This window comes from Rhinolophus ferrumequinum, chromosome 25 (genome assembly GCF_004115265.2).
Source record: "Rhinolophus ferrumequinum isolate MPI-CBG mRhiFer1 chromosome 25, mRhiFer1_v1.p, whole genome shotgun sequence".
Taxonomy (NCBI): domain Eukaryota; kingdom Metazoa; phylum Chordata; class Mammalia; order Chiroptera; family Rhinolophidae; genus Rhinolophus; species Rhinolophus ferrumequinum.
The window spans coordinates 11,242,588-11,255,100 of record NC_046308.1 but is presented as its reverse complement, the minus strand read 5'-3'; the positions used below and the strand labels follow the sequence as shown (position 1 = coordinate 11,255,100).

At 50.8% G+C, this 12,513-nt stretch overlaps 1 protein-coding gene across 3 annotated transcripts in view; it reads left to right on the top strand.

The window, feature by feature from the left end:
- Positions 1 to 12,513, top strand: part of KSR2 (kinase suppressor of ras 2) — a 357,439-nt gene that overhangs the window by 190,373 nt on the left and 154,553 nt on the right. For all 3 annotated transcript variants that reach the window (XM_033098220.1, XM_033098218.1, XM_033098219.1), the window contains exon 5: positions 8,691 to 8,875. In XM_033098220.1, coding sequence (XP_032954111.1) covers positions 8,691 to 8,875 — 185 coding nt within the window. The remainder of the gene's footprint in view (positions 1 to 8,690; positions 8,876 to 12,513) is intronic.

Below are 12,513 nucleotides of genomic sequence, written 5' to 3'. Positions count from 1 at the left end.
GCCCCTTCCTTGCCAGGGCCCTGGGTGATGAATGCCGTGCTTGGGGTGTGCTCAACCCAGAAATGAGGGCGGTCACCTCTGGCCAAGGAGCAGAGTGGCTTCTCCACTAAACACCCTCCCAGTGTTGGTGTCGTGCGGGGTGTCAGGCGGGGTCTCTGGTCCCACTCCCCACATAAGAACGCAGGACATGGTGAGGCCAAAAAGGAACACCCACGGAGCCACAGGTAGGGGAGTCACACCACTATACTCTCGCTGGCGGCTGGGTTGGAGACACAGGAACCAGGAGCAACACAGTTCTCAACCCTCACTGCGCCGCTTGCAGGTTCAGCCACCATCTTCCTGCTAGCTCCCCCTTTTTCTGCTAGCCTAGCCACGGCAGTTATATTAGTGCCCAATGGCTCACTGGTTACAGCTGACGGCCAACTAGCCACAGCTGATGGCCATTTGATCACAGTCGCTGGCCATTTACTACCTGAGCCAGCACCTTTCTATGTGAGGCTGAGAGCCTGGAAACTGCTTTCTGGGGCTCTGTCCCCACAGTTGGACTTAACAGGCCCTTGTTTTTCTAAACCTCCCCCTTCCCTGGACTCTGAGCAGCTGAGTTGAGGGGCCGTAGTACCCCTACCCCTCCCTTTTCACCCAAGAATTGGTGCTATTCTTTGGTTTTGAAGAGGGTCTTTAGGGAGGCCTCCTCTTAGGTAATCAGACCAGGCCAGCTGTAAAGGATTTGGGCCCTGTTTGGGAGGGAGGGACCGCTCACTCAGCCCCATGTAGAAAAAACAGGCACTTTTTCCTGTTTTGGGAAATGGTTACTGGATGAGCGCTTTGCTACACAGGGTGGTGTGCGAGAATGTGGGCTCAGGCCCGCCCTCCAGCCACGCCTGTGATGAGCTTGTGTCTTCCCAGCTCTGTCATTTCCTCCCAATTGGTTGGGCCAGATGCTCCAGACGCCATTGACGCCATTGACGAGGCGCTAAGGGATTTGGCCTGTGAAGGCTTTTGAGTTCAAGGGGTCACAACCCTAAGTGCAAGGAAGCTGCGGGTAAAGAGGAACTGTGAATCAGTGTCTTGGATTTCTCGGGGTAGATACCTAAGGGTGGAATTGCTGGGTCATCAGGTAGCTCCATTTCCAGGGGTTGGAGATCCCTCCAGACTGTCTTCCGTAGCGGCTGCACCAATCTGCAATCCCACCAGCACTTGTTGATTTATTGATGACAGCCGGGAGGGGGGGTGGGGAGGAGGGAGAAGGGGAGGGGGTTGGAAAGCACAAATTGGTAGCCACCATATTGCCCCGGGGATACGAAAGACAGTTTGGGGAATATAATCAATAATGTTGTACAGACTTTGTAGGGCGTCAGATGGACACTTGTCTTATTAGGGAGACCACTGCATGGACGGTGTAGGTGCCTGACCACTGCAGTGTACACCTGAAGCTGAATAATATTGAATGGCAACTATAATTTAATACATATATATAGTCACAGGATGTGGAGTACAGCATAGAGAATAGAGTCAATGGAATTGTAACAGCTATATATGATGTCAAAGGGGCAGTAGGTTGGGGGGAGAGGGGTTATCTCTTTGTGAGGGGTGTAAATGTCTAACTATTACATTGTTTTATATACCCGAAACTTAAAAAAAAAAAAAAACAGTGTGAGCCCCTGGACTCTGCTTACCTCAAAGCCCAGCAAACTTTGGGAATAGGGAATGGTGCAAAGACTAAACCCCATTCGGGACTTCCTTCAGTGTTCTTTGTGTTCTTGTGGGCTCTGAGAGGTGGGCTGGCAAACGAGTGTCTGCCAAGAGCCTTTGAGTGCAGAGCCCGCGAAAGACCGAGGCGGAGCGCGGCCAGGGGCTGGCAAGAGAAATCAGGTGTGTCTGTGCCCGCAAGGAGCCCATAGTTGAAAATCAACAGAGAAGATCCCGCTGAACCAGCCCTCCTGACTCGCACATCGAAACTGGGTCACATTCCTTTAGAATTCCCCCAAGATGGAAGATGCTAGCTTATCCTTGCTGGAGTTGGGGCACACAGGCTGGGTTGGGGGGCCTGCTTTGTGTTAGGTGCTGGGGGTGTAAGCTCTTCCTGTGTGTGTGGCGGGCACGGGCCGTGGGGAGACAGATATTCACTTAGTAACCAGACAAGTGAATGCAGAATTTCAGTTGAGATGCAAGAGAACACGCAGATGGCGCTGGGAGCACACGTAACCTGAGGGTCTGACTGGATCTGCGGGTTGGGGACTGCGTCTCTAGGGAAGTGATTCCTAAAGGATGAGTGAGTCGCTACAAACAGGCAGCATGGGGAATGGTGTTCCAGGCAGAGGGGACAACATGTGCAAAGGCCTGAGGTAGATGAGGACCTGGTGTGCTCAAGGACCAGAACGATGACCAGAGTGGCGGGAGTCACAGGGTGACAAGGTGATGAAGGAAAGTGGGCCCCGAGAGTCCTGGGAAGCTTTCATAAGCCACAAAGAGGCAGAACAATAGGAAACTTTTGGAAGGTTTTAAGCAGGGGAATGATATGGTACAATGCATACTTTTTAGAGCCTCACTTTGGCTGCTGGGCGGAGAATACATTGCAAAGAATCAGAAAGGAATGAGGTTTTGACCCCTGCTACAACATGGATGAACCCCAAAAACATTATGCGACACGAAAGAAGCCAGACGTAGAAGTTCACGTAGTGTCTGATTCCATTTATGTGAAATATCCAGAACAGGCAAATCCATAGGGCCAAGGAAACAGATTGGTGGTTGCCAGGGGCTGGAAGGAAGGGGAATGGAGAGTATTTAATGGGTACAGGGTTTCCTCTGGGGTGAGGAAAATGTTTTTGGTACTAGATAGAGGTGGTGTTTGCACGACATTGTGAATACGCAATGCTACCGAGTTGTTCGCTTTCAAATGGTTAATTTTATATCACGTGACTTTCACCTGACTGTAGACAAAAGCACCAACAACAGTGGGATTAGGAGTCTGCGTAAGAGGCAGTAGCAGCAGCAGCAGCTCAGGTGAGGGAGGAAGGTGGCGGGGACGAGAATGGTAGGATGGGAGATGGAAGGCCATGCACTGATTCAAAGAAGCGGTACGAGTTCTCAGGATCCTGTTGGTTCGGATATTCTGTGCAGATCATACTCAGGAAGGTTGGAAGAACTTTCCTAGATGCCAACACTGGAGTAGTCCTTCGCTATACCTGGTAAAATAAATACGTTTTCCTAAGCACAGCCTGTGGCCCCAGAGCCGGGTGTCTTTCCCTAACACAGATGTGCAGCTTCAGCTCAGCCCGGCTCCGAGGCTGCTGTCGCATGGCCTGTCATGTCAGGGGCTCCGGACTTGCCCGCCCACCCAGAAAGCAGCAGCATCCGCCCGGGGCTCATACAGCCCCGAAGGATGGAGCTGCCCTTGCCAGTGTTTCATGCCACCTCATTTTTCAGCTTTTCCTGGAATTGGCCCCATTTCCAGAGAAGACATTTATGTAATAGATATCTAATGTCCTGTGAAGATCGTGGAGAGGCTGTTTTTTTTAAATTGCATCTGCAGGATATACTGCAAAATATTCACTAAATCTTAGTACACAGAGTCATTAGGTGCAGTCATTTGTGTCTGTTTTCCTCTCTGAGCATACCTGGGCAATGAGGGTATTCGGTAAAGGTGAATCCCACACCCTGTCCACGAAGACTTTCTTGGTGTGTGAGAAGCAATATAGGATTTCCTCCTACCTACGCTGGTCAAACAGCCCTCTATCCTCCCACTGTCTCTTCCTTCTGTCCTCTCTTCCCTCTATCCATCCACCATCCTCTCTTCCATCTATCCATCTTTCCTTCCTACCATCCTCTCTTCCTTCATTGCATCCGTCTGTTGCTCTGTTCATCGACCGTCCTTCCATCCTTTGATCTTTTCACCCTTCCATCCACCCTGCATCCCTCCAACTGTCCACCCTCCCTTCCACCCTCCTCCATTCCTTTTATCCCTTCTTCTGTTTTCCCATTCTCTTTTCCATTCTAGCTGTCCTCCCATTCTTTCATTCTCTCATTCTCCCTCTTCCCCCGTGCCTTCTAACCATGCTTCCATCCTCTCTGTCCTTCATTCATTTAATCCTTTCATTGTACCCTTTTCCCCATTCACCATCCGTCCTTCCATCAATTCAGCTTTTTATCCATCCATTTGTCCAACTAACATGTATTTATATGCACCCCTTCTCTCTTCCATCTGTGGCCATGAAGTTGGTCAGGGAAGCAGACTCTCATTGAGCTACAGTTACACTTGGGCTGGGTTAGAGTTGGTTCTCTTTGTACGAGGAGCTGGCCTCGTCACTTGGTGGCCCCGTGCCTCAAGGTCCCCATCTGTGGTTTGGAGATGACAGTGGTATCTATTGCTGGAGGGTTGACCGCGTCCTCTTCATTTGCCAAGGGTAGTGTGGGTTGAGAGAGTTGCTGTATGTCTCAGGTGAGAAACACAGCTTGGCTACAATTTCTAGCTTCTTCAAGCTTCTTTCCATGCTGTACGGACACCCAATTTAACCTGGTCTTACAGACACTAATAACAGGTCACCTGAACCCTCATTCTATGCTGGGCCCCGTGCCAGGCACATGGCCTCACAGAGTTGTCATGATGTCCTTCGTAGGCAAGTGCCATTATTTTCCTCATTGTCCAGGTGAGGAAACCGAGGCAACAATGAGGTGACGTCACTTTCCTGAAGTCACAGCGCAGGACCCAAGCCCTGGTCTCCCTGACCCCAAAGCCTACGTACGAGTTGAACTCCTAAATGTCACTGCCTCGGTGTAAATGCCTCTTTGAATTGCCACCACTGGACACTGATGTGGAATGAAACGCCACCGCCTTCTTGCTTCTCTCTCTTCTCCAACTGTGGGCGGGGAGAGCCAGCCAGCGGGTGATTCTGTAACAAAAGGTACCTTCCTGGGCCTTGCCGCAGGCCCCTGGTGAGCTGACAAGCAGGGTTGCCAGCCAGCACTGATTAGGGGGACGCTGCAGGTGTACTTGAACTCCTTACAGACAGTCAGCCCCCGGCCTCCTGGAGAAAGGCGACTTTTAGGCTGCTTGTGTGGGGGTCCTCCAATCTTAAATTAACACACCTCCCTGGGTGCTCCATTCGGAACTGTGAAAATGTGTAAGGTGGGTTTGCATTGGCCACAAGAGGGCACCCAACTCCTGGCCAGCCCTGAATGGGGCGTTGGGGGAGGTGGGAAGGAGAGCAGTGAGGTTAGTTTTATTTGCAGGTTTAAACCAAACTCGCTTAAAATGAATCACCCAGGATCCTTGGGAGGGGTTGGGAAATGTTTCAAAACCAGCTCGAGAGGTTCATTCTGTTTAGCTGGTGCAGCGCTCGGGGCTGAGAGCTCCAACAACAAAAACCAGAGGTTCCTGCCCTCAAGAAGCCCACAGTTGAGTGTGGAAGACAGAGTATTCGGATGTCATATGCTAAGTACCAGAGTTCTAATCCAGATTGGTCATCGAATACGCATTTCATGAGCACCTACTGTGTACCAGGCTCTGTGCTAGTTGCCAAGGACAGAGAAATGAACAATACAAAACCTCTGTCCTCAAAGATGCACCGTCCACTCGGGAGACAAAAACGAAAAGAATGAATTTGGAAAAACAGGAACGTGTAGCCACAAAGATATATACAGAATAGTTTAGGAGAGCTGAGGAGGAACAGCCAACCCAAGCTAGGAGGGGAGGGTATTCCAGGCTGTGGGGACAGCATAAGCAAAGGGTTGGAGGTAAGAAACAGTACAGAATACAGGGCTGGAGCTCAGTGAGAGGGGAATGGAGAGGGCCGCAGGGCCAGATCACGGTGGGGAGTGCGGAGCGGATGCCGTGTTAAGGAGATTGGGTCTTACCCCGAATATGATGGGGAAGCAGATACTACAAGGGTGAGGTGAGGGGCCTGAGGAGTGGGGGAGGAAGAGGACATCACTGATGTGGTAACATGTGGACGGGGCTGTGCGGTACGTGTAGGAGTTCACCAGGCTGAGAAAGGAGAGAGACAGCAGAAATGTCGTGTCAGGGGCACTGTTGCTATTCCTTGGGAGCCAGTGACGGGACTCTCGAGGTTCCTTGCCCCTCCGACTCCCTCTGTTACATTTTCCTCTTAGTGTTTGCAAGTGACAGGACTCGGAGTTTGAGAAGGGCACATGGAAAATCTGTGTTGGAATGATTGGTGGGTGGTTCTGGAGAAAGGACCCAAAGAGGAGGAATGGTTGGAGCTAAAGGGAAAATTCTGGGCGTGGTAACTAGCCATTCCAGTGCCTCCAGCCTGAACATGTCCAAAATCAAGCTCCCAGGGACAGCCATTCTCAGAGCAGATGGCGCTCTGGGTTCAGGATTGACCAGGAGAGTCTGGGGGGTGGGGTGTGATTGAGAGATGGACCCTGGAGTCCACCACCTGGTTTAAATGCTGACACAATGTCATACGCACCTCTTACCTTCTCAGTGCTTCCGGGTTCTTAGCAGCGGAAAGGAGATAACACCTCCCTTATACTGTTACTGTGTGCTTAAACGAGACGCTACGTGAAAAGCATTTGGTACAGTTCCTGAGACGTGGTCAGCACTCAAATCAAAGTCGCAGTCATTGCAGCTGTTGTTGTTACTATTACGCTTAAGCCTCCTGCTTGGTAAATTGAAAATTAAAAAGAAAACACCCAGTGTCCCTGTTTTATGCTTATACATTCAGAGATGCAGTCCCTTCGTTTCAGATCAAAGCTTTATCAGCAGTGGGCTGGAACCCTTTAGCTTTTGGGTTCTCCTCCTCGTCCCTTTTTCAATATGAAGAGTCCTGTTGGAAATTGAATAACGTCATCTTCTAATGACATGTTTGCAAGGAAGGTGTCCAGGAAAAAAAAAACTAATCCCCAAAGCATCTTGAAATCCCCTGGTCTTTTCATTTCGGCTCTGACCTAGGGATACTTGCTAAGCCCCCCACCTTCTTGCCCAGATTTTGCCCTGAATGTGTGGTGTAGGTGGAAGGCAGATCATTCCATGGTAGGACCAGAGCTTGTGTGGTTCTACCATGGGGTTGAGAGGGAACATCACCCTTCTCTCTTCTCTTGAATGGACTCGGCGCTGCCCATGGACCAAAGGCTGTGAGCTGAGGACAGTCAGACCCCTACCGTCCTCTCTTTGGCCAGTTAGAGATCATTCAGCAAATATTTCCTCATTCAATAAAGTCACTTTGCTAAGCAGCAAGTGTACAAAGAATCCCATTGCATTTGGGTCTTGAAGAGTCCCTACGAGTAAAGACCAACACTGCCGGAAGCTTCCACGTTGTCTTAGCTTCAGAGTCTTTTGTCTAAAAGAAATAGCAGACAGATTCCCTTTCTGTAACGATACTAACAGTAACATGTAATGTTGTCCTTAGTGTTAAGTAACTCACAGGGAGGATTTCACTGAATTCTCTCCACAACCCTATGAAGAAGGGCGAGCTTATAGATAAGGGAGCTGAGGTTTGCAGAAGTCTAACTGACGCACCCAAGGGTGCTGAAGCCAGTGTGTATATCTGGAGAGTCTGGCCCCAGAATTGGATCATTCAACACCAGGCTGCAAGCCCCCCTCCCCCTCCACCACTACCAAGCAACACCGCTGTGGTGGGAGCAAGGCTGAAGGGGGGGGGCTCCCAGAGCCTCTTCGCTTTGTAACGCCCCCACACCCCTTGCAGATCCCCTGAGATGCCTCCCATGTGCTCCCGCCTATGGTTTGGGGGAGCACCTTCCTTCGGTACCCTTAAGGCAGGCACCCTCTGGGGCTCCTGGTAGAGACGAGAGTGAGAACCACCAGGTTCGTGGGTGGGCTCTGCAGAAGGGACCTGGGGCCGGAAGTCCTGATTAAGGGGGTGCTGGGGTCCTGCCTAAGACTTAGTCTCTCTCCTTGGAGCCCTTGAAAGTCATGTTAGGCTTAACTTATGCAGAAATGGGTTTATTGTTTCTATATGGATGAAAGGCTGAGCATCTGAAGAATAAACACATATAGGGAATGGACGCCACCTTGACACAGATCCCCTGGACTCCCTGAGGTCGGCCTGGATTTGCTGTCTTCCTCTAATGGCCAAAGGGCAGTTGGCCAATGGGCAGAGGGGATTCGGGGAACTCAGGATGTGCAGGCAGACACTAGGTTGGAGCCTGGAATTGAACTTGACCCTGCCTCTCCAGAGCGTCTCTAAGGACCCAGGTGAAAAATAATTGTTCATCTATTTGCTTATACCCCATGGTAGAATGGGCTTTTTACAGGGCAAGGGTGAATCCATTTGGCCAAGCCCCTTTCTCTTGACCTGTCAGTGCCAGAAAGCTTGTGGGCTCTTTTCTCTACATGGGTCTTGGGAGTATCAAGGAAGGCTTCCTGGAGGAAGAAAACTCAACTCTAGCTGGGAAGGATTGGGGTATTGGAGAAGGCTTCCTGGAGGAGAGGACACCGGAGCTAAATCATAAAAGACAGTTAGTAATTAACCAGCTAAAGAAGAAGAGGGTATTCCTAGTGGTAGGGCTAGCATAAGCAAAAGGTTGGAGGTGAGAAACAGCACAGAAACGTGGCTGACACTCAGTGAGAGGGGAATGGAGAGGGCCGCCAAGCCAGATCAAGGTGGGGAGTGGGTATTGGGTGCCATGCTAAGGAAATTGGGGCTCCCTGCTCTCATTTTGTATGCATATGGATATATTTCTCTCCCCCTTTTCTCTCTCCCTTTTAGAGCCAAGAAGAAAAGCAAACCCTTGAACCTTAAGATTCACAGCAGCGTGGGCAGCTGTGAGAACATCCCTTCACAGCAGCGCTCCCCACTCCTGTCCGAGCGCTCCCTCCGCTCCTTCTTTGTGGGACACGGGCCTTTCCTGCCCTCCACCCCTCCGGTCCACACCGAGGCCAACTTCTCGTCAAGTAAGTCACCAGGCACCTGGTCACAGCTGTCGTCTGTGCCACGTGCCTGCTCCCTTTGATTTATCTTTGGTGAAAATGCTCATGAAATGTTTACTGAACTGCCTCATTGGCACCCTCATCTGCGTGCCCGCCACCCCTCGCCCACGCCACGCACGCCCCTTTGGATGGTTTTGAAGGGAAGGGGGCATAATTGGCGCTCTGGAGGTTGACTGGCGGTTGTCATTGGTCCCACGTCCCTACTACATCCCTACTCCTTTTGCCTGCAGGTGTGAAAGGACGACAGAGGGAAGCAAGCCTGCAGGGCGTTAAAGGAAAGAAACATCCGCTTTTTCTTGCTTCTGTTTCTCAGCTGCCCCGTCACAGGCTTTTTTTTCTGTTTCTGTGGTGGAAGAGGCTGTTGTGATTCCATTTGATAATTTTTCTCCCCCCACGCAGGTCAACACATACAACCTTTATATCTCAAAGATGTATTTGGGTTCAAACTGGGCTGAGTGTGGCCTGGGGTAGTTACATACGGCTCCCATGAATTCTGCTGCAGACAAAGTGGTTATTACTGAGAGTGGAAATGCAGCTTTCTAGTGATCAAGGGCTGAGGTCTTAGACAGCATTTAATCTTCTCTGCCCAGTGGCCTGTTTTGCTGAACAGGCAGAGACGTGGTTAGAGGGCGGGGGCCGCTGCAAAAGGCCCGACCAGTCTTCCAGCCAAGACAAGAACTTTTATTGACTGGGAGCTCAGGAGGAGTGGGGCTGCTGGAGCGTGGAGGAAACAAACCCAGGCCCTTAATAAGCCACAGGACGTCCGTGTTGTGTTGCAGCTCTGACCAATGATGAGTAATGTTTACTGAGTATCAGCACTTGCTAATCACTCACATGCATGATCTCATTTAGTTCTTGGAACGACCCGTGGTCGAGATGGATTATTCCCATTGTATAGATGAGGAAACTGAGGCTCAGGGACGTCAACTTGCCCAAAGTCACACAGCTATCGAGCAGTTGAGCCCGGATTTGAATCTGGTTCTTTCTAACTCCAGAGTATATGAGCTTAGTCATCATGCATGATTTGGGAACCAAGACCCTTCAAATATGCCACAGGCTGCCTTTCTCCAAATGTGGGCTTCTATTCTTTACCTTTACATAGGATTTTAAAACTTTTCTTAGGGAGGCCACGGACCCTATTAGAATTTGATGAAATCTACTTATTCTCTCCCTGGAAAACTGCACATGTAACAAACATCCAACTTTTGCGTTCAGTGTCAAGACTGTTGGGTTCAAAAGCTGAGCCTTAGCCCCTCTGGACGGTTGGCCTGGGGTGGAACAGTGAATTCAGGTTACGGTCCACAAATGTGGGTCATGCACCCAGCCGAGGGCCTGGACCTGGAATAGACCCATGTGATGTCAGTTAGACGTTCCAGAGCCTGGCTTGTTTTAGTGCCTGGCGGGTGCAGGCCTGGAAACAAGCAGACCAAAATAGCACTTGCGACCCATGTCAACACTGGATGGCCAATTTATCAATTTGTCAAGAGAAATCACTGTCAGTGAGACCAGAAATGCTCCATGACGGTGAGCCTACGTGGCAGTCAGAGGGTGGCGTGGTGAGTCCGGGCGAGGAAAAGGGGTGATGACGTAATCAAGTGTAACAGCAGAGGGGTGAGGCCGGATGTCATGGCCCGACGGAGAGGCCAGGGTTCTAATCTCAGCTCTGTTATTTTTGAGCAGTGTGCCTGACCTCGAGCCAGTTAAAAGCCTTGTGGAGCCTCAGTTTCCTCATCTGTAAAATGAGGATAACAGTAGGTCCATCTCATAGAAGGTTGTGAGGATTATTAGCTCATGTATGCGTCAAACTGTCTGCACGGTGCCTGGCACACAGTAAGTGCTTAATAAATGGTAGCGGGCGTTATGGTGATTATTAGCTCCTTTTCCCTGGTAGCATTGACATTCTCTGGCTCCGTGATTAACTTGGGGGCTGTGGCTAAATGCCTTTCAGTTGATCCCCTACTTCCCCATGACCCTAAGCGCCCTTGGAATTGACCTTGGCATGATGCTGGGCGGCCGTCTCCAGCCGCCATCTGCCTTTGGCCATCGCTATCCTGTGAGCGAATGTCAGCCCGGCCACCTCGAAGGGTCTGGCCGTAGCCCTGCCCTTTAGTTCTGCCCAGAGTAGAAACATCTGGAGCTGGCTTTAAAAAACCACAAACTTGCACATTTTAGATGCCAAAGAGTGTTGTGAGGATTCACCAGGGCTCCCAGGGCTCATGCTTGCCCTGGTCCCCATCTGTGAGGGGCGGCTTCTCCATTTGCCTGCAGGTGGGTGCGAAGTCCCTAATTAAAAGCGGCCCCTGGCACTAAGAGGCCCTTAGAAGCACAGTTGCCTCTTTGGACAGTCCTGGTCCTTGTATGCAAAGAAGCCACCCTTTGATCTCCCAGATAGCATTTGAATCTCACTGGGAGAATGAGTGTGTGACCCAAATAGTAGCTGCAATCCCATGGACCAGTCCCATTTCCACTGATCCTAACAAATAACAGAAATGGAGGCAGTCTGGTGGCCCAGGCTCCAGATGGGGGAGTAGGAAACTGTCTGTTGGAGTCTTGGTGCTGCCACCAATTGCCTGTGTGACCTTTGTCCCTGCCTTGTCACAGTTAAGGCTCACCACAATCTTTGAGGCGGGCATTATTGTTCCCATTTTACAGATAAGGAAACTGAGGTTCAGAAGGTGAATGATTTGCCCATATCGTAGGTGTTGAACCCAACTCTGACTCTAGCTTGTATTCTGTCTCTTCAGTACAGCGAGTTCCTTTCTCTATCTGGGTCTCAGTTTCCCCAAGTGTAGAGTAAGAGACTGCATGAAGGGTCCATTTCAGAGTTTAGAAACTCTGTGGTTCTAAGGCTTACCCAGTGAGCGTTTTTTCAAGGCACATCTTCCGACTCACGTAAAATGCTGATAATTAGAGACGCTGGTTGGGGCTGTTGGGAGAACACAGCTGCCAGGCACTGGCTCCCCCTTGCTTGTAACAGGCCCGTTCTCTTGCCACTCTGAGTTTCAGAAGAGAACTTTCTGCCTCTGGGCCCCAATGCCAGCCTTCCTCCTGCTGACCCAGCCAAGGGAGACCTGGGGCTGTGTCCCTGCCAGGCTGAGCCCGTCTGCCCGTTTGTCACTGTCAGTTCTGGCTGTGGCTTCCCTGTGAAGGGTGGTGATACACCGTCTTGTTTCCCCTGACTGTAAAGCCTGGAGACAGCGTTAGGCAGATTTGGCCGAAGAGGGACTGACCTTGCACCCTTGGATGCCCAGCCACCTTGGACGGGCTGAGAAAAGGACTTCACCTCTTTGGGGCTTCCCTACTTCCCTGGTCTGGGGGTGACAAGCAGGGGAGGGTAGAGGGGTGTGGTAGGAGTCCCAGCGATGGAGGAATCTGTTTCCAAGGTTAGCCGTGGACAAAACACAAGATAGCAGATTCTACTGTGCAACGTGGAAGGTGCTGACTCCGGAGAAGTAGAGAACGGTGGACTTAGCTCTCCATCCTTGCCGTATTTATTCTGGGGGGCATTTGGGCACCCCATATTACCCTGGTGGTGTCTGACTGGATGCCTCCACCCATGGACCATTTTGGGTTCAGTAAGCTGTGTGCCTGTGGGTCCTTGT